Below are 22413 nucleotides of genomic sequence, written 5' to 3'. Positions count from 1 at the left end.
AAAAGGACAGTGAAGTGGATTCCACCAAGTGTAGTTTACAGTAAAACTACAATTAAAACTTTATTCACATCTGACTAGCATGTTTTTCACACATGGATGATGTTTCAAAATACAAACATATATCAATTCAACTTGTTTTAGATGTTGCTGAGTAATATACATTTTCTCTTGAATCAGGCAAGTTTAGGGAGTGCAGGAAACAAAAGCTGGTGGATTTAAAGACAGCATGGGGGTGGGGTGCTGGTGAATGTAAAGGAGCATGAGAATCTAAAGGAATTTAGGAATTTTGGCCTTGGTGAGGAACATATGAAATGAAACACCTGTGAGTTTATAAAGGAATCTGAAAAAAAAAGGACCCCGGTGAGTTTAAAAGAATGCACATATAGCACCTCAGTTCTGTCCCTCTAAAGAGTATGTGTGCACACGCACATTTTACGACCAGCACACAAAGGAAATTAATGTGCGCTCAAAAGAGGAGTTACCTAAAATGGTGCAGTTATATATGTGATACTTCGTCGAATGCAATCATACTTGCATTATATTTAAACATGCCAATACAGTTTTATTAGCCATGAAAGATAGGCTGCGCCAAAATTATCTTGAAGCAATTTCAAGTTTACATTTGTGCAAGGATCCAATATGTCACTTTTGTCACAGGAAAAAAATATGCACAACATAAGATTTTTGCACACAATGACTAGTAAAACATTAGAGGGAACATTTCCAGTGAGATTAAATGAATACAGAAATAGGCCTCAGTGAATTTAAGGGAATTTGTGGAAAAAGGACCCAAGTGAATTTAAAAGAACAGTGTAACAGGACACCAGTGAGTTAAAATGAATATGGGAAACAGAGCCAGGTGAGTTTCAAAGAATTTTGGAAAAAGGGTCCCAGTGAGCTTAAAGGAACAAATGAAACAAGACATGTGGGAAATACAGCCCAAGTGAGTTAAAAGTGTGAAACAGTGTCCTAAACAGCCAGATGCCAAACCAACAGAATTTCCCGATAAAGGGATGGAGCAAATTACCATTGAACTGTATTGTATTTGCATTTCCAGCAAGAATTCAGTAAGATACCATTTGAAATGTTACTTCACATGGTGTATCATTGAGGGTAATATTCTTGCAAAAGGTATTAATTAGAATGAATAGAGGACAGATTAACTAACACAAAACAACGTCAAGAAAAGTGGGTCATTTTCAAACAGGCAAGCTGAAACTTGCACAAAGATCTGAACTGTAGCATCAACCATTTGGAATCTGTATCAATGTCTTATGTGAAGAAGCCAATTGTACTGAAGCCAAAGTTGTCGATGATACTTCAAGTTGCAAACAGCTAATTATCAAAAGGATACAATGGGTCCACAAAGGTACACAGAAAGGTCAAGAACATGCCAAAAAAAATTGACAGATGGAATAAAATATGGAGCAATAGACAAGCAATATTGTTTAAATTGAGACTACTCAATACATGAAACAGTCAAAAAGCAGATATAGTATATTGAAATGAAGAAGCAAAGGTAATGTTGACAGTTATTAAAAAGGGGTGAAGTGTCAAAGGAAAAAAAAATTTGCTTCAACAAAATGGAATGTACTGGCACAGCTCACAGATGTTCAACAGTTTGATTCCTGGATGAAATGTACTATCTCTGCAAGTTCTTTTAAGACAGAGCAGGTTCAAAGAGCAGAGTGGGCAAAAAAAGAACAGAATTAGTGGAACATGACCCACCAAGTTCCTCCAACAGATTGCTTTTTTTGTTTTAGATTCCAGCATCTGCAGTCTCACACATGATCTCAGTATTACTGGTCCTCTTGGTAAGTTAGGAAGTGTAAAATAGAACCAAATAACAGCAATCTGACTGAATGATAGGAAAGGACATGAAATGTTAATTTGGCCTTTCTGTCCACAAATGCTGCCTGACAAGCTGAGTGCTTGCAGCCTTTCAGTTTTTGTTTTGTATCTGCAGTATTTTATTTGAAAACACTTTGGATGGGATGGATGCCTGTTGAATAACAGAGATATGTTATTCAACAGAGAGCATTAATGTTACACCTTGTCATCAAGTTGTACAGCACAGGAATGGGCCCTTTGGCCCACTATGTCTAAATTAAAGTGTTTGCCTGTCTACACGAACCCACATTAGGTCCATATCCTTCTGTGCCATGTCTATTCAAGGGCCTGTTGAAAGATCTTTTCATTATGGTGATTGCATCTAATTCCACTACTGCCCCTAGAAGCAAGTTCCATACATCATCCATCTGAAAATAGAACTTTCCCCTCCAATACTCCTTCCTTTCACCTTAAATTTATGAACTCTTATTTTGGATGCTGCTACAATGTGAAAGGGATTCTGACCACCTACCCCATCCACGTCTCCAGCAGGCTGCCCTTCAGACTTGGGAAAGCAAACCCAGCCTTTCAAACTCTCCCATAACTAAAGTCTTCTAAATCAATAAACATCTGTTGAATTTCCTCTGGATTCTCTACAGTTCAACCACATCCTTTCTTTTGTGTCACGACCAGGAGTGCACACGATACTCCCAAGTGAAGTCCAGTGTTTTGTCAAGTTGAAAATATCCTTCCAACTTTATATTCTCTGCCTGACCTATGAAGACTGGCCAGTCTCCCTATATCGCCACTTTCAGGAAACTATGGACTTGAACCCCCGCCCCGCTTCCCCCACCCAAAAGGTCTCTCTATTCATCAACATTCATGAAATATGTTTATGTCCCATTCCTATTTGATATCTCAAAATGTGCCATCAAGCACTTGTCACAATTGAATTCCATCTGCCAATGCTCCTCCCAATTTTCCATACCTATCAAAAGCCTTCGTCAATCTTCCTTACTATCCAACTTCTGTGTCACCTGCAAATTTACAATTACATGCAAGTCATGAATAGATTTCATAAACAACAGTGGTCCCCTGCAGTCCAATCAGAAAACCATCATTCCATTGCTTCCTATCACTAATCCAATTTTGGATCTAATTAGAATCATACAGCATGGAAAAAGGCCTTTCAGTCCATTTACCCAAGCGAACTAATATGTCCCACCTGCACTACTTCCTGCTTGCCTGGGTTTTTAAACTTGGCAATTAAACTTGAATCCCATGTTCCTTACTTTTCTGGACCAATCTACCAACCAGGACTTTGTTAAATGTCTGTACAGCCAATGTCTTAAACCTGACTTCATCAACCTTAGTAACTTCCTCAAAAAACTCAGTCAAGTTAGTGAGATGATTTCCCTGAGACAAAGCCATGCAGACTATCCCCAATCAGCCCATATTTTACCAAATAAACATCACCAAATTTTGTCCAATATTTTTCCTATCTCTGCAATTATCTGCCTTACTCCTGATGCTCTCCTTATATAAAGGAGCAATATAAGCTATCTGGCACCTTATCTCTAGCTAACAATGATTCAAAAATCTTTATTAGGGTCCTAACTCTCTCCTCCTTCACAGAGCAACCAGGGATGGATCTCAAGCAGCCCCAGGGATTTATCAAACATTATCTTCTTTTACCCCCTCCGTAAATCTTCGTCCGCGAAGCCAAGCCAAAGAGAGAAGAGAAGATCTTCTTTCTCAATATTGACCTGCTGCAGATGATACATAGGCCAGTCCCTGAACTCACCATCTTTCAGGTAATATTCTTGGTGAAATCAGATGAGGAATATTTATTTAGGACCTCACCTGCATTGTCTCGCTCCACACACGGATAATTCCGTTGTGTCTCTCCCCCCCCCCCCCCGATTAAATGTTGATCAATACAAAATAATTAAGCAGAAGGATATAAAGCTTAAAATAATTAAATGTTGCATTTTAAAATAGTTGCAGGAATAGATTGCCTGCAACTATCCAGAACAGGTCCCTTTCAACAATCTCGTCGTGCACTCTCCACTGCATACTTTGACTGCTGTTCAGACCATCTCTCATCTTGAAATGCAAGGACACTATGTACATTGGCAACAGATCATCCGCAAACTCCCTTCCAAAACACACACCACTCAGGCAAAATAATTGTTAATCCTTCATCAAAGCTCCACCCACGTTAAAAAAAAAAACACAGGGGAGTGCTTGACTTCTCCTGTTCGAGCAGGTCCATGGGCTCAACATCCCTTCCAGTGCGATTTTAAAAACAAAAAAAACAAGACGGTCTTGTCCTTCACAAAATCACCTGGATCCTTTAAAGAACTAATTTTACTCTGGAAGAATATCATCCGGTCTCTTTGAAAACGCTGCGCCCTTTTTTTTTCCCACGGGCGAACTATTCCAAGAATGTGAAACATGCGAACTTCAATGACCTCCAGGATGGGGGCAAGAGAGGTTGGAATGTTGCGCAGGCGCAGGGCGGTTTCGCGCACCCCCCCCCCCCCCAGCCCATGGAAAGACGAGGCATGCGCAGTCACTTCATTCGGCCGGACTCTATTTGGCAAGCGGGGCTTGCAGACTGAACGGAGAGACGCACCTGTCGCGGGGGTCCACCCAGCTGGTCCGCTTGGTGTTGTGGTCGATGTAGTACAGCTTGCCATCGTAATCGGTCGCCTCCTCCCACCCGGGCGGCAGGGGCAATTCTCCGTGGCCCTCCTTCGTCGACTTGGGCATGGCGAGCGGCAGGTGAAGTCCGACCGCTCCATAGGAGAGGGGAAGGGCACCGAGTGGCTGGCGGCGCTTCCCCCCCCTCCTCCTCCTCCTCCCTCCGCCTTCACTCTCCCCCCCTCACGCCGCGGCCTCCATGTTGGTCCCGGGAGGGGGGGGGGGGGGGAAGCCTGGCCCACCACCACCACCACCACCCGGCGCTGAGAACCTTCAGCACCACCGGCTCCACAAGCGCGCGCCGCTTCTCTCCTCGGGCATCCCCTCTCGTTCCTTTCCCCTCGATCCTGCCGCTGGTGGGGTCTCTTTTGGGGGGAGGGGGGGGGGGTTATGCCTCTTCCTTCACCTCCGTGCACCCGATGCCGAAAAAGTCCCGCTTCCGAGGGCTCGGGACTCGCAACCTGACGTCATCCAGGTTGTCAGTCAGGTACATCGCTGTCGTAATGACCGCAAAAGCAGCGCGGCGCGTTCAGTCCCTGTGCCGTAATGCGCCTAAAACGCGCGCGGGAGTTGGGGCGGTGGGTTTCCCTTCGATTTGTCGCGTACATAAATACCGATGCATCAAAGCTCTTGGCTTGCTGCAGGTACAGCAGATAGGCCGACTACAATAATAAAAATTAAATGACCGCAATACAGGGTGGGGGGGGGGGGGGAATAAATATATAAATATATATATATATAAATAAAAGAGACATTCTGAGTTTTGGTTACAGCAAAACAAAATTAATGTTTCAACATTGCAGACAGAACTTTTTTGCTGTTTAGGGTTAGGGCACTGTTGAGAAGTTCGAGAGATGCAGGCATTATAAAAAGGTGCTATGCTCTGGTGTTATTTTGGATTTCAAAATTCACAGAAAACCATGTTATGAGCAAAGTAATGAGATTAATCCCGGCAATGGTCAAACTTTTTTTTTGCCATGAGCAGGCAAATTAAATTCATCCAGAGCAACTCATGATTAACATGGATGAATGCCCACGAATTGGCATTCAGTTGAATGGCAGGTTCCCATGCTGTATAATTCGATGTACATACCTGGAAATGTTTACATGTAAAGCTATAATGAGGGAGAGAAAGTTGTTCTCATGGAAGGAGTGGGCATGAAACATTTGGAAAGACTACTTTGCAATCATCTCCAGAAAAGAAGATGCATGCTGCAAAAGAGGGGCAATAATATGTCCGGCAAATGGATAATGTAATTCAATATGTGTGTTAGAAGATGGGAAAAATAATGCAACTAAGTAGTATCTGATCATGTTTAGAGGAGCTAAACAAGGACAGAGGGGACCTATTCATCAATCTTTGAAGATGGCAAGTTAAGATATGGAAGTTTGGATATCAAATGAGATATTAGAGTTTGTAAACCAAAACATTGGATTTGAAAACAAAAAAAACCATGCTAAATGTTTACAGTCAATAAGATAACCATAATGCAAAGGACCAAACACAACATGAAGATTTAGGAGAAGGAAAACGGACGTGGAACTTGTACACAGAAAGAGTCACCATTTGTCTGGAAATATTGAGTGTGGTGCAATCAAGAATAGAATGGTATAAAAGCTGTATATTTTATCAATTGTGATTTTGGCCATACTATTCAATGGATGCCATGTGTTCTGCCCTTTTCCTACACCCCTTATTGTTTTTCTCCTTTTCAGCATTTTCCATTTCAACGATGCAAACAAAATTCCTCTGTATCCCTCAGTTACTTCTAAATCCAATTGGTCAAAAAAGAAATAATGGGAGAGTTAATGAGTGCACTTGAAATAATGAAGTTTTCATGAAATATTTACAGAGAAACTGTATCTGGTAACGTGAAAGGAACAAGAGCTCATAAATTTCTAATAACTAGCAAAATAATTTGAAGGGAAAGGAAGATCATTTTTTTCCCCCGCATTGTTCAGATCTGGAACATCAGGTCCCAAGTAGGTTCTTCAACAGGTTCTGCTCAACGGGCATTGAACTGATTGTTATTTTCGCCATAGATGCTGACCTACTTTATATTTCCCAGGACTTCCATCCACTTTCAAAGTTCAAATTGTCATATTCTTTCAGAGGACAAATATACATCGCTGGGGAAATACTGAGATCAGAAACAGTTCAAACTGGCATAAAATTGGCATTCTTATTTTTTTTGGGGATAAAGATTTATTTTAACAGGATCAGACCTCATTGAACTTTGATGTAGCAAGCCATGAAATTGTGTCCATTGTGTTAGACTTGCATTTGCATATTTAGGTTTATAATATGTTGTGTGTGGCAAAATGGCACAGTGATGGAAACCGGATATTTGTGACCCATGGAAAATGGCATCTCCTTAGTCAGTAATTTGGAAGGTTTATAAAACGAATGGTGCAAAACAAAAATGGGACTTTAAACACTGTAAATTATTTCCAAACAATACAGAACATGATAAATTAAAGATTAAAACATAGTTTGGATTGAGAAAGAGGATAGGGAGAAAAATGAGATAAAATTAATTATTTTTTATATTTACTTTTTCAACAACCATTTATGGAAGGAATGAGCCTCATCCTTGTAACAGTTAAATTTTAATGCTTCACCTATCGCAGTAGTCAGCACAAATCCCTTTATCTAAAGCAGACTCACACTCGGAGTCAAAGATGTTATTTTGCATAGTCAAGTTTTTATATTTAGTGCAGAAATAGAAGCATGTCAGATCTTTCAGCACCTTTCACTGATGATGGAGCCAGTGACATCATTCCATGCAGCTACACTATACCATAGAGAGATACACTAGGGCAGTTTGCAACCAGTATGTCTTTGGGATGTGGGAGGAAGCCAGAGCATCCAGAGGAAACACACGCAGTCACAAGAAGAACATCTAAATTTCATGGGCCTGCAGTCAAAAATGAATCTGGATCTCTGCGACATTCTGAGGCAGATGGCGATAAAGAGCACGTAGTGGAGGAAAGGGGAAAGATACAGAGAGAGAGCTGGAAAGTGAGAAGTAGAACCAAATAAGAGAGGGATGATAAGAGGTAGATGGGGAAGGGAACAGGAAGGACAGGCTATGGGAGAAAAACATAAACAGATGGATAGGTGTGTGGGGAGGGTAACAAGCCTAGGTAACAGTGAGTGGGGGAAGGTGAACTATGGGAGACAATGTTGGTGGACCATTGGGAGAGGGAACAGGAAGGACAGGCTATGGGAGAAAAACATAAACAGATGGATAGGTGTGTGGGAAGGGTAACAAGCCTAGGTAACAGTGAGTGGGGGAAAGTGAACTACGGGAGACAATGTTGGTGGACCATTGGGAGAGGGAACAGGAAGGACAGGCTATGGGAGAAAAACATAAACAGATGGATAGGTGTGTGGGGAGGGTAACAAGCCTAGGTAACAGTGAGTGGGGGAAGGTGAACTATGGGAGACAATGTTGGTGGACCATTGGGAGAGGGAACAGGAAGGACAGGCTATGGGAGAAAAACATAAACAGATGGATAGGTGTGTGGGAAGGGTAACAAGCCTAGGTAACAGTGAGTGGGGGAAAGTGAACTATGGGAGACAATGTTGGTGGACCATTGGGAGAGGGGAAGAAACACAGGTGGTTATCTGAAACTGGAAAATGTATTATTTATGAAATTGAGTTGTAGGCTACCCAGTCAAATGTGAGGAGACACTATTTGAGGAGGAGATGATGAAATCTGAAGCGATACACACTCTGCTGAAGGAACTCAGCGTGTCAAGCAACATCAGTGGGAGAGAAAGAAGGCTGGGGAAATGTAGTAGGGAAGCCAGTGTTTGAGGTAACTGCTCAACAACAAGTAAATGTTCCAGCCTTATGTCCTTCCACAGAACATTGAAGGGCAGAGTTTGGCAGAGATGAATAAATACACTGGACCATGAAAATTTTTCTTCCAGAACACTTTAGAGTGTATTTTATAGATTTTGGGCTGCTGATCATGAAAATCACTTTAAAAATGTTCTATCACATTCCTTTCTTTTTAGATATAACCTATGCTTCAAGCATATAAAAACATGAAATGCAACATGTCATTGAAAATTCAACTTCCCCGCTGATCTTGGTGCAGTCAGTGATGAACATGGTGAAAGGTTACACCAGGACATTGCAACCATGAAAAAGCAGTATCAGGGAAACTGGAATCCATCAATGCTGGCCATCTATTGTTGGACACTAATATGAGAGGCATCAGATGGTGAGTCCAAATGAAAATTAGTGGCAAAACATGTCAGTTGAACTAATTCATGTGTCAGTATCATTATACAATTAAACATGCTGAATTCAATAAAAAATAATTTAATGTTTCTCCAATGTCCTACATGATACACCAAATCTGAAATTATATTTGTGTTCAACTTGAAATTGTCTCAATTTCCCCAATATTTTTCAGGATGCAAACCTTTTGGAAAAAAAATGTCCGGTGATGTCGATGAAGAGAAGAACCCTAAATATGACTTTGGAGATTTCAAATCTCAAAACTTTCTGGTATGTGTGCTGCCAGATGAGAATAGAAATTCACTGAAATTACTAATAGAACAGACCTATTTTGAAAACTTGTTTCTGTCAATAACCTCTAGAAAAATATACATTGATTTTATAAAAAATGTTGTTGACTAAGCTTAGAATTTTTTTTTTCTCCAGAACCTCCATCAGTAATGCTGTAAATGTGCAAATTCTGCTCATGTTGAAATTGTGTAGGAAAAAGGTAAAACCATTACGTGTAGGGTTTAAGATATGATTGCAATCGTAAATAATTTACTTCAGTATTTAATGAAGTGGGAACATGAGTGAAATTGGTTTATACATGTATCTGGCAAGTTTGGAATCAAATCTGATTTTTGTATGTGGCAATTTGATAATCTTCAAAAATATTTCATAGAAAATAGATAAGGTTACTGCGACAGGACACAAATTGAAACCATTTTTAAAAATAATTCCATCATTCTATAAACAAACTAGAGATCTAAGATGTTCTGAATTCACATTTATTGTGAATTATTTAATTTGTCATTCAGAACTGATTCATTCTGACATTTCATTGGATATTCAAAATGAAGTTCAACATTTGGATGTCTTGGGTTTTAACATTGTTATAAAAACACAGAAATGCAGAGAAACTCAGCTGATCTCGCAGTGTCCATTGGAGGTAAAGATATATTGCCAATGTTTTGGGCCAGAGCCCTTCTTCAAGGATTTAGCAAAGAATAGGAACGAGAAAGACCAGAATCATTAATATAGCAACTATCTCTGGTTAAAATATAAACACTTGATCAATGATGGCTTCATTGTGGCTAAACACAACATGGTTGAAAAATGGAAGTGAAGTCGGGTTGCACCAACACATTGGATTCACTTTTTGACTTTGCCTGATTCATCCAAGTTGCATTCCATGCAAAGTTGTGCAGACAAATGGGGCAAAGGGGAAGGAGAAAAGGAAAAAGGGAGGTGTTATAGAAAAGAGAATTTGGGCAATGGCAGACTGGGGAAAAGAGTGAAAGTTAAAATAGCTGGTGAGAGGAGGAAGTGACAAGGATCTTAGGAAGATAGGGAAGAAGTGGGGTGATAATGGAACTGGAAGCAAAACGTGACAGCGGGAAGGCAGCACAGGAAATGAGAAGGGGTTTGCAAAAAGGACAAACTGGAGCGATAAAGAGAGGAGGAAATTGTTTAAAAAAAAGCACAGGAAGACTGATAAGAAGGAAGAAAAGAATCAAAGTTGAAATTAAAGGAAAAGAAAAATGTGGAAGAGAACAAGAAAACAAATAAAGTGGAAGAGAGAAGGGAACAAGAGGTAGAGAGAATGGAAGTTCAAGGAGTAGAGGGAGAAGATGGCAAGTGTATCAGGAGAATGCAACGGAGGAAAGGGGGAGAACTGGAAAAGAGCAAGATTGAGCAGAAAGTCTCAATGAGAATGAAAATGGGGGAAAAAGTAAGCTTTGTTAAATTTTAAAGCTTTCTATAATACTTAAGATTAATAACACTGAGTAATAACTCAAGGGAAGGAAATGATTTTTCATCTACATTATTTCTAATCAATTTTTTATCTATTTTCTAAATTCCTTCCTCTTTGGTTTCTCTCGTTTGTTCGTAGCTGTCAAGAATTGAAAATAGACTAAAGAGTCAATGACCCAGATGGTGCCTCTCTTCTCATGTTATGGCACTCTTTGCATACATCATGGATTAAACAGAAAGCCCTTGTGTCTGATTGCATCATGTGACACATCTCACAGTGAATGGAGCATTTTATTAATGAGGCTATTCTGATACATTAGCCACAAAACACTAGACCGGGCTGCTGGAAAACATTATGATGTGGTGCATTGTTCCTTTTCATCATGCAAGAAATCACAAGTATTGTAAAACTATTTTTTTTATATAAACTGAGGCCTTGAATTGTAAAGAGAGGGTTGAGAGGCAAAGGGTTCTTAAGAAAGTAAAAGCCAAGAGCTGAATAGACACTTTATCTCCTGAGCAAATAGCTTTTATTGCATACTTTCTGGAGAGTTTAATAATCAGAGGAAATTAGAGACAAGTGTAGTCAGGACAGATACATTTTTAGAATTTTTTTCTCATGCTGAAAAGAATTCAGCAAATCAGGACATCAATGCAATTTGATCCACGTGTTAACTTTTTATAATTGGCCAAACCAAAAACTAATGTAAACTTAGTCACTTGGAGTTACTTACTTTTAATCCAGGTGAAAATAGAATATATTTAGCATCATGTAATTTCTCTCAGTTTCTCTGGTGCTCTGCAACAGAAAACTTTCTCAAGAATATTATTGCTATTGGTAGGATTGAATTAAGGAGAGGCTGGATCGGGAATGACTCCCTGGAATGTAGAAGGCTGAGAGAGGACATTATAGAGGTCTATAAAATAATTAAGGGTATAGATAAGGAAAATAGAGCTGTTTTTCCCCATGGTAGGGGAATCAAAAGCTAGAGGACATAAATTTAAAGTCAGAGAACAATTATAAGGGATCTGAGAGGGACCATCTTTGTCAAGATTGTGGATACTTGGAATGAGCTGCCAGAAGAGATGGTAGTGGCAGGGACAATTGTGACACTCGAAAGACATTTAGACAACTGTGTGGACAGAAAAGGGTTAGAGGGATATGGGCTGGACACAGCAATATGTAACTAGATTGGTCAGCATTGACAAGTGGGCTGAAGAACCATTTTTCATGATGTAGAATTCTGTGATTCTATGACATATATCTAAGGTAAAAGAACAAGATAAAGATTTTAAAATCATACTGTTACACAACGCAAAGAGGCAATTCAGACCAATTTATAAGTAACATTTAATTGTTTATTTAATTTGTCTCATACTTTTGTGCTACTGCCAAAATAACAAATTAATTTTGTTTCAACTATTCCTTTAATTTGTGCTTGAAATATATTATCTCAAAAATGGATCATATTACCTTTGATTCTTTGAATGTCCAAAGTCTGTCAATCTGTTGTATAAATGAATATAATGGTTAAGCTCCACAGTCATCTGGGATAGAGAATTTCAACAGTTTACTAGCCCCTGAGTGAAGACATTTCTCCTCGCCTGAAGACCTAAATAGCTCACTCCTTCATTTGAAACTGTGCATCCTGCTCTTAATTTCTTGCATTTAACTAACCTTAAAATTTTTGTTTTCTACATTTTTTTTCTAAAAAAAGTACTCAATCTCTTTTATACAGCAAGCCCAGAATCCCTGGATTCAGAATAGTCTATCTTTGCTTCATTCCCTCTGTGATACGTATATCTTTCAGTGCAGTGTTCACAGTATTCCAGATGAGGTTTCTTGCACCCAAGATCCCGATTTGAGCAAAATTTCAAAAGCAATTAACAATTATCATGTACTTCAAATGGTAATGCTATGTTATTCTTAATTAGAAGATTTGAATACTTGAATAAGAAATTTTAATTGAAATTGTACACAGCCTTGGTGAAACCTCATCTGGAATACAGCAGGCAAAGTTGTGGGACATGTCCAGCTGCTCAGCTGTCTTAACGGAGAGGGAAAATTGATTTAATATCACAGATGGATGATTTACTGAGAAAACGGCAGTTCTGTTCCAGAGAAAGCAAGTTACCTGAAGTAGTAAAATTTGATATTGAATCCAGAAAGCTGCACCATACCCAGACAGAGATACTGTTTTTAAGCTTGTATTGAGCCTCAGGATAAGAGTGCAGGGGTGGTAGAGAGGTCAGTGATAGAAGAAAATCTTCATTTGTGTAGCCTGTTATTTAACATGAGATGAAAGTTAGCACAATTTTTCAGAGAATGTTATCAATATTTTTAGAGTATTAGTTAACTTTTTGATATACTTTCTGATAAAAACACAAAAAAATGTTTAACTACACTATTATCATTTTTATGCATGATACTATATAAGCCTGCAATGGACTACTGTCAATTTAGAGCATTCTGGCTGGTTGCATCTCTGACTGGTATGTAGGTTCCAACGTCAGATGGTTGTTAACTTGGCTTTCGACATCACGGCACCAATCTTCACTCCACTGTGCACATCTACAAGAGGCAGTGTCTTATGAGAGCAGCCCAGGCCATGTGGTCTTCACTGAGCTCCCGTCAGGAAAAATGTACAGTAGCCCAAAGACGAACACTCAGTGGCACAAGGACAGCTTCTTCCCCTCTGCCATTAGATTTCTGAATTAATAATGAACCGCAGGCGCTTGCACTATTTTTATTTAATTTGTAAGGTGGTTTATATAAATGTTTACACCGAGATGCTGCCACAAAATAAAAAATTTTGTGACTTGTTCATGAAAGTAAATTCTGATTCTAAATCATATCAAGGGGTAAATAAACCATTCTATTGCTATGGAATACTGAAGTAAACATAAATTGATCTATATTTGCCATTCAAGGAACATGAAGAAATCCTTCTATTCAACACATTTAATATAATCTCAAAGTTAACCTTATATGAGTTATTAGATGTTTAATATTGATCAATAAAATTATATCATTATGGTCCTAACAATAATTAAAGACTACACAACATTTCAGTTCCATTTGATTTTTTTTTAACATTTTGATTTCAAGAAATAATTGCATATTATTGGAAAAATGCTGGCCCTACCAGAGTTGCAACAAAAGGCAATGCTGCTGCTGCTATGGACCCATGGAGAGCGAGGAGAGGAGACACAGTGCTCCTGTGCAATGTTCTTCCACCCAGTCCAATTACTGACAGCTCTAGAGAAGCTTTAAATAGCCTGTTAAAGAAACCTGAGACCATGCAGTCTGGGCCCAAGATGGAGGCACCTCTGATCGGCAGCATCCTCAAGGGGTTGCAGAATCTGGTGTGACAGATTATGTTGTGTTTGTATTGTATATAGATATGTTTTTGGGAGATAAATTGGGGCAGGTTTTTTTTAGTGTAGGTTGCATACAAACACTTCAAAACAGATCTCATTTGAAATACTGGAGCTCTGCCTAAGCCAGACAGGGCAGCTCCTGGGGGCCTTTGCAAAAACTTTGGGGAGTGCCCGTGAGACACTTCACTAATGTTTTGAAAAGCGACAGATGAAAGAGATTGGAGGAGTAGTTCGGAGCCACAGGCTCTCTGGGAGTCCAGCTTGCTTTTCTAAGAGGGTCATGTGGTTTCTGTAAGCAGAGAGAGTAAAATAGCTTTTTTCTCTGAGCGAGAGAGAGAGAGAGATCAGTTTTTCAGTGCTACAGTCAGCAGCAACAGTTGGGACTGGAACAGGACAAGCTGGAAAGCTTGTGGGAAAACCCCATTTGGAAGACGGGTTGTGAGTGCTTAGTTCAGCCTGGTCAAAACCCTTGTTGTTCTTGCAAGAGGAAAGGACTGGCTGCCTAATGTTTCACTTGAAATAAGAGAAACAAAAGGAACTCTGTGGTGACCTGAAAAAAAAGAGGTTATCATCTGGAAAATCCTGATGGGCCAAGTTCCTTTGGCAAGACGCTGAAGTGGCTGGTTACAAGGAATCAGTTGTGGGTGTCCAGCGAACAACAAATCTCTCTCTGAAAACCATACACATTATATCCACATACACATTATATACATATGCACTTAGAATTAGAAAGGGGTTAAGTTAGGTTAGTTAAGTTAATAGTGATAAGTTAACGTGTGATTCTGTTTTCATGTTTAAAGATAAATAAAAGCAACTTTTGTTTAAGTAACCATTTGCCTTGGTGAATATCTATTGCTGCTGGGTTTATCGGTCCTCTGGGGTCGTAACAAACCATATACTTTCTGATTATAAAATATAATATTCAGCTTTATTTCCAATGGATTTATAGTAAATTACTGAATCAGAATCTATTGTCATGAACATGTCATGAAACTTATTGTTTTGTGGTGGCATCACAGTGAAATATTGCTATAAATCACATTTCAAAATTAAATAAATAGTGCAAGAAAATATGATGAAGGAAGGTACTATCTGTGGTTCCTTGTCCATTCACAAATGTGATGGCAAAGGGAAGAAGCTGACCTTGTGTGTTTTTCCCAGTAATACCATTTTATAAATATTTTTAAAAATATGTAGTTGATTAATGAAATGTCCCTCTCCACCCCAATCCTGCTTTAACCTCTTACAATGCAAATTCTCAATTTTATATAAAATACTTCCCACTGTACTGGCAGAAGGTAGGAATGGCAGGTCATCAAGTTTCCTGGATGGTTTCCAAGTGTGGATATAGAAATAACCATGAAAGATAATCATTTTGTTTGTATGTCAGCTGAGATGGCAAAATAACATTATGCATTTGATCATTTAATCTCATTTGACTTTTAATCTTTCACAGACTTTTCTTTCTCTGCTTCACAAATCTTGTTATATCTCTATTTTCTTAGTTCTGTTGTGAGTTCATTGGCCCAAGCTTCTCCTTGTTCTCTGCAGATAATTTCTGACCTGCTGAATATTTCCTGCATTTTCTGTTTTTATTTCAGATTCTTGGCATTCACTGTAGTTTGACTTTTGACAGAGCCATAATTGAGATGACTTCTGGTATGCTTTTAAAATAATTAAGAAAATTACTGATTTAAGATAGGATATTTAAGTGAAGGATTTAGGATAATGATGAGTCAACTTTCATGAACAGAAATATTTCTGATAAAAGCTGAAAAATTAGTTGTAAAATCCTTAACCTTTGTGCTAATTATGTTATAACTTTTTTTGTTTGCCGATCTTAAACATGACAGTTTTCTATCATCATCACATACTTACACTGTGTATGCGCTGGGTGTGTCTAAGTTTGTAAATGCACACACACACGCACAGACTCACACACTCACACACACACACATACACACACACACTCACAGAGACAGGCATATATATACACACACACATGCACACACTCACAGAGACAGGCATATACACACACACACGCACACACTCACAGAGACAGGCATATATACACACACACTCACAGAGACAGGCATATATACACACACACACTCAGACAGGCATATATACACACGCACACTCACAGAGACAGGCATTTATACACACGCACGCACACACTCACAGAGACAGGCATATATACACATACATCTGTTTTCTACATTTAATTTCAAGGCAGTGTTTTTTACCCTATTGATCTTTAGAAATGGACAAATCTAGGATTTAAAATGCATATGGTAAAATATGACAAAACAGCAGCAAGGAAAAGGTAAATCATCAATAACAGACGATAGACGAGAATACAGCTGCTGGCAGACAGTGGAAACTGAAGTTTGAGCTTTGTATAAATGGTAACAGGGTGTGAAATTTAACAACTCAAATCACTTTTATTGTTCTTCATACCTGAACCAAGCTTTCCAATTCTGCAGTTATTTAATCCACAAATGTTGGTCATTTGGCATTTGGGACAGAACAAAACAACTGATGGTTTTTCATGGGGTAATTTTGAGGAAATTTTAAATTCCAAAATCAGTGAGATTTTTACTGTATATCCAATATGTGTTTAGTTCCTTATATCAAGAAAATTATTGTGAATATTTGTTACAGTAACCTTGTAAATAACAAAATCTAATTTTCAGTGTTCACAGATTTGATAAATGTTATTGTACTGATTTTGCAACAATGAAGGTGCCAATGGATGATTTTAAAGGTCTGATTTCATCATAGAGGTCCAAATATTGAAACTTGAGGTCAGCAATAAACATGCTGGTTCTCTGGTAATCAAATGCAGAAGTTATTTGTTCATCATTGCTGGATTTGGTTTAAGAGCTCAAAACATTTTTTTTCTATTACTGAGCCACTCATAGGTACAGTTTTGCTAGTACTACTGGTTCATGCCATAAAGTCAACACAGCAGAGAAACACAAAAAGTGCAACTGCAGGAATCCTGAGTGAACAAAGAAAAGTTGAAGTGACTTAGTAGGTCAAGTAGCATCTATGGAGAGAAAAGGTCGGCCGACATGAGTGGATTCTGGACGAATGAAGGTTGGAGAGGTAGAGGGACAGGTAGAGAAAGAAACCACTACAAGGGTAGGAGGGTTTGAAAAGAGTAGAAAGGGAGTAGGTAATGGAAAGATGGAACTAGTGGAACTGGATTACGGTGAGGGTAACGTACTTGAAAAACTCAGCATTCATATCATTGGATTCCATGCTACCTGGAGGAATATAATATGTTATTCCTCAAGTTTACATTTGGCCTCACCCTGGCAGTGGAGGAGCCAATAATACCCATATTTGTTGGAATGGTGAATGGAATTGAAGTGGATGGCAGCCTATAGGCAGAGCATTGGTGCTCAGTGAAGCAGTCACTGTAGTTGGTCTCACTGATATAGAAGAGGCCATATCAAGTGCACTGAATGCAGTTTGCGAGGTTGGATGAGGTGCATCTGAAACTTGGTCTAAGCTGGAAGGTTCGTTTATGAGTGTAGTGTGAATAAAAGCTCTCACAACTGGAGGGAGAACATACGCTTTTATTAGCTTATAACTGAGGGTAGGGTCTTACAGTGGTCTTCGGAGGGCTCAGGGTTTAGGTGGGAAAGGAGGGTTATCTATTGGTAGATGGGGGCAGAACCAGCCATCAGTATAACACACCACCACTGAATCTCAGTTCACTGCAATGAGCCTGGATAGAGTTGAGGGGGAGAATTCAAGAAAAATGCTGCACCTTTAGGAAATGCCTGAGGGTGGAATGATGGGCAGAGAAGGAAAAGCAGGAAAGGGAGCCACAAAGAGAATGATCAGTGGGAAAAGCCGAAAAGGGTGTAGAAGGGAAGATATGGCTGGTAGAGGGATCAGGTTGAGGTTGGCAGAAGGGCTAACAAATGATGCGCAGCTGTGGAGGTGAGTGAGCAAAGTAAGTACAGCTGAAGGCTAAGTGGCATCCTACTAGTGCTACAATCTAAATCATACGAGGGTTGCTGAGATGAGCACAGAGACCAGCAGTCTTAAATATTCATTCTTTACATCTTTCTCTACCACGTCTACTTCCAGTCCGTTTTCTCCAGCCTTACATTTATACACTTATCCTTATATTGTCATCTTGGAGAAGCTGGTATAGTCCTGAGATCCCAAGAGAGATGCTGTCTGGTAGGATCACCCATGGCATTAAGGTTGAGGGTGAGGACCCTGACCAAGTCCTCATTGGTGGAACAGGCCGACGAGGTTACTCTGAACTCAATGGCTGTGAAGGCAAATGAAGGCTGCAACAAATCCATCAGCTCTAATTGTTGTAGTTTCCACGCCATTGGAATTAGTTGGTTGATATGTGAGGTATTGTGCACTTCTTGGAGTGCAACATCAAGTACATGTTAAACAAATACACACACAGGTGTCTTCACTCTGTTGGAATGAAGGCCATCATCCTTGACCTCAGGGATAGCCACGACTATGACATTTATACACCATTTCATTCTGGTCGTTTGCAAACATTCTTTTTAATTGATTAGCTGCCATGCCTGCAGCTGGCTTCCCCAGCTAATTCCACAGCTATACCTGTCCATGTATCTCTTGTCCTTTAAGACCCTACATTAATTTTTCTTTCCTCAGATTTGATCAAACTTACATTTTACGTTTGAAATTTTTGTGTCACAAATCTAATGTGAAGAGACTTGAGGCATTTCAAATGAGAGGGGCACTTTATAAATGAAAGCTGTTGAATTATTTTATGATTTTAGGTGTCCTGCTTCTGTTGTTAACTTGAAATGAATGATTATTTTGCAAATGTTAATTGAAACAAAATAAATTAATACTTTGAAACCTAAAAGCTGGATTCGATATTTATAACATTAATGTAACAAATATTTGTCATAAGATTCTTAAGAACTTGACAAACATTGGATAGATTGTAAAAAAGCCCATTAATTATGGAAATTACAACAATCTTGAAATTATCTTTGCAATTTCATCAGCTGCTTTGTTTTGTCTTTTAAATTATCTATTTAGGCTATTAATAACAACTACTACTCTAAGGTAGAAAATTACAGCCTCTTACCTGACAATGACATGCTAATACTAAATAATTGTATGTTATAAAACTTGATGTGCACAAATTGGTATCTTAAGAATGCATGCAGTTTCCACTTAGGCTGACATTATCAACTGCTAATGTTAATACAATAGAACATCATAATTGTAAACCTCTTTTATTTTTGGCTCCTGGTTAAACAGAACTCTATTGATGTTTTCAGTCAACAGTTCTGGTCTGATTATTAATTTACATTAAATTGGATATATGTTAAGCCTAAGCATTCAAAGGTGATCAGAATTTTAATTTTACCGTACCAGTCTCACCAAAACTGTGTCTACAAGTGCAGACATGGCAGTGAATGACTCACTTTTGATATACCAAAATCCTTTACCCCGTCAACAATCGCAAGTTGAGAGTGTGATGGAAAGCTCTTCCATTGTCTGCATAAGGTCAGTTCTGAAACATTCAAGAAGCCTGACATCATCTGGGAATGCTATGGAAGTATCTTTATTTGTAAAGTTAGCACCTATTCTCGGAGATGGTCACCTTAAATTTCTCAAGGGGGTACAGAGATCAGGATTAAACTATGAGACCACAGTGCAAAATAAAAAAAAAACTAAATACTAAATTATATCAACAGCAGTTTGAGGAAGTACAGTACAAAAAAAGCCTGTTATCAGGAATTTAAGCAACCAGAAAAAAAAAATAGCAGAAAATAAACAGGTAAAAAATACAAAAGTTTATAATTGGTGCCACCAGTGGTTATTTTGCCAATCCACACAACACACAATCTCAAGCAACTGGAAAATTCACTTATCTGGCACCTACCAATGCCCATAAGGGCCGGATACTAGGAGTTTTACTGTAAAATCACCACCGATTACAAACTCCTAATAGTTAAGAGGCATTGGATCATGACCTCGGGATGAATGCACTTTTACTTGTTGGAAATTACCTCATTATTTCCCAACATCTAAGATCAATAATTGATTACATTCAGGGTAGTGAACATAAATCCATGTTTCACCTTTCTTCAGCTCACTTATTTTCAATCCATCTTTTTAACTTTTGATTAAGAGTACATTACTTGACTTTTAGAGGCCATGCGGCAAACTGATGGAACATTAGCTCCTTTCTCATTGGGAAACCGCTAAATTGGCAAGTGAATGAACCTTTTTGAAATACTAATAAGGTTGTTTACACTGGACCAAGGAAAACCATTCAGAATCAGAATCCGAATTTATTGTAATGAACAAGTCATGAAATTCAGTGTTTTGCAGTGTTGTGCAAACATTCATATTATAACCATCTTATAACATTAGTATAAAATAAATAAAATTAATAGTGCACAAAAAAAGAAAGGCAGTGTCTTTGGTTCATTGATTATTCAGGAATCTGATGGCAGTGGGGAAGAAGCTGTCCTTGTGCCTTTGAGTGCTTGTCTTTAGGCTCCAGTATCTTTTTCCCGATGGTAACAGATTGATGGTGGTGGGGGTCTTTGAGGATAAAGGCTGCTTTTTTAAGACATTTCCTCGTTGATATCTTCAATGGAGTGGTCTGGTGCCTGTGATGTTGCAGGCTGAGTTAAAATTCTTGTCCTCCATACCAGGCAGTGATGCAACCAGCCAGAATGGCTCTCATGATACACCTGTAGAAGTTTACTGAGTCCTCAGTGATGTACCACATCTCCCCAGACACCTCACAAAGTATAGCTGCTGGTGAACCTTCTTTGTGATTGCATCAATATGGAGTGCGCCCTTTCACGTTAACCACCTGGCATCATAGAGCAAAGGAGGTATCTATCCTCCAGTGGTGACATTCTCGCAGGAAGTGGGATCTCCCTATTCTCAATGAGGTTTGTATGATTCTCTTGAGTATCTGTGCCTCTCTCACGATGCAGGCAGGTCTTATCAACATTGTTATCAGCAAGATGATGCCGTATCAAGACCATTTACGTGCTCTTAGGTGGGAAAATTCATAGAAAAATTGAGGAGAAGCAGGAAGGAATTTGAGGAGAAAACTCAAGCTGAGCTGAGTAGCTGTCCCTAATTTTTGCTTTTTGATCATACCAAATTTTCAATTTTTTTCTGAGCAGTTTTTAAATTTTTCCTTGCCATCTCGCAAGCCTGATGTAATCTGCTTTTAAATTTGAAAACATAATCCAACAGATTTGATTGTATATCATTATGTATCCACTGTTCCTTCAAAAATAGTAATGGACCCCTGACTTCATGACCAAACACCAACTCAAATGGAGTAAAGCCAAGAGACTCCTGAGTTGCCTCTCCAACAGCAAACAATAACAAATGGATTCCTTCATCTCAATCCTTTTTATTCTCCATGCAATAAGCCGTCATCATATTTTTCACAGTTAAATGGAACCTTTCCAAAGCCCCTTGACTTTCAGGATGATAGGCAGATGATACAATTTGATGGGCTCCCAATTCATACACCACCTGTTGAATATTCCAGACATAAAATTACTCCCTTGGTCTGATTGAATTTCCCTTGGTAGGCCAAACAGTGTGAAACAATTTAGCATAGCCTTCACAATCCTTTTGGTTTAATGTTTCTCAGGGGAATAACCTCTGGAAACCTTGAAGCTGTGCACATGAGTGTTAACAAATATTAATTTCCCACTTTAGTTATTGGCAATGGGCCAACACAATCTACTATCACTTTTGAAAAGGGCTCCCCGAAAGCAGGGATGGGTTGTAAAGGTGCCACTGGTGAACCTGGATTAGGCTTGCCCCAGTTGACAAGTGTGACAGGTTCTACAAAAGTTCGCAAGATCCTTTCTTAATTTCGGCCAATAAAACTGTTTCCTTATCTTTTCTACCATCTTCACTTCAAGATGACCTCCTAAAGGTGTTCTATGAGCCAACTTTAATATTTCATTCCTGTAAGTTTTGGGAATTACAACTTGCCTTATTACCGCCCAGATTTCACTGGCAGGTATCACTTGTGGTCTCCACTTTCTCATCAATATTCCATCTTGAACAAAGTAACCTACTGGAATAGTTTCAATATCCTGGTTAGACAGAATCTTATCTCTTATCCCAGCAAGATCAGGATCATGCTTTTGTCTAGCTATTAATTCTTCTCTTGACAACAGCAAAGCTGGATCCTTAGATTTGTCCTCAATGCTTGCCTCCACTACAGCATCATCACAGATTTTCTCTACCTCTACATTTTTTCTAGACATGGCTCTAGTAATGGCACATGCAGGGTAGATTTCCAAATCCTTTTCGGACTCATAAACCAATGGCTTACTGGTGAGTTTCACCGCAGGTATGACTTTCACCTCTGCTAGATCATTCCCTATCAAAAGAGAAACTCCATCCACCGGCAGACTTGATCTTATCCCTATCGTAACCAGACCATTAACTAAGTCTGATTTTATCACTATTCTATTCAAAG

At 39.0% G+C, this 22413-nt stretch overlaps 1 protein-coding gene and 1 long non-coding RNA gene across 10 annotated transcripts in view; one reads left to right on the top strand and one right to left on the bottom strand.

Moving 5' to 3' along the window:
* The window catches only part of LOC138743220 (protein KIBRA-like), a 92573-nt gene extending 87567 nt beyond the window's left edge, over positions 1-5006 (bottom strand). For all 3 annotated transcript variants that reach the window (XR_011344734.1, XM_069898178.1, XM_069898179.1), the window contains exon 1: positions 4469-5006. Coding sequence is in view for 2 of the 3 variants with exons in the window: in XM_069898178.1 (XP_069754279.1) it covers positions 4469-4605 (137 nt within the window). In the remaining variant the exon portion in view is untranslated. The remainder of the gene's footprint in view (positions 1-4468) is intronic.
* LOC138743225 (uncharacterized) overlaps positions 4415-22413 on the top strand; it is an 85443-nt gene continuing 67444 nt past the window's right edge. For 4 of the 7 annotated variants that reach the window (XR_011344739.1, XR_011344736.1, XR_011344738.1 and 1 more), the window contains exons 1-3: positions 4415-4617; positions 8564-8772; positions 8968-9062. This is a non-coding gene — a long non-coding RNA (uncharacterized lncRNA). The other 3 variants (XR_011344737.1, XR_011344740.1, XR_011344735.1) reach the window with 3 other exon arrangements.

The sequence above is a fragment of the Narcine bancroftii genome, chromosome 9 (genome assembly GCF_036971445.1).
Source record: "Narcine bancroftii isolate sNarBan1 chromosome 9, sNarBan1.hap1, whole genome shotgun sequence".
NCBI classification, from domain to species: Eukaryota; Metazoa; Chordata; class Chondrichthyes; order Torpediniformes; family Narcinidae; genus Narcine; species Narcine bancroftii.
This window is presented reverse-complemented; position numbering and strand designations above follow the sequence as displayed.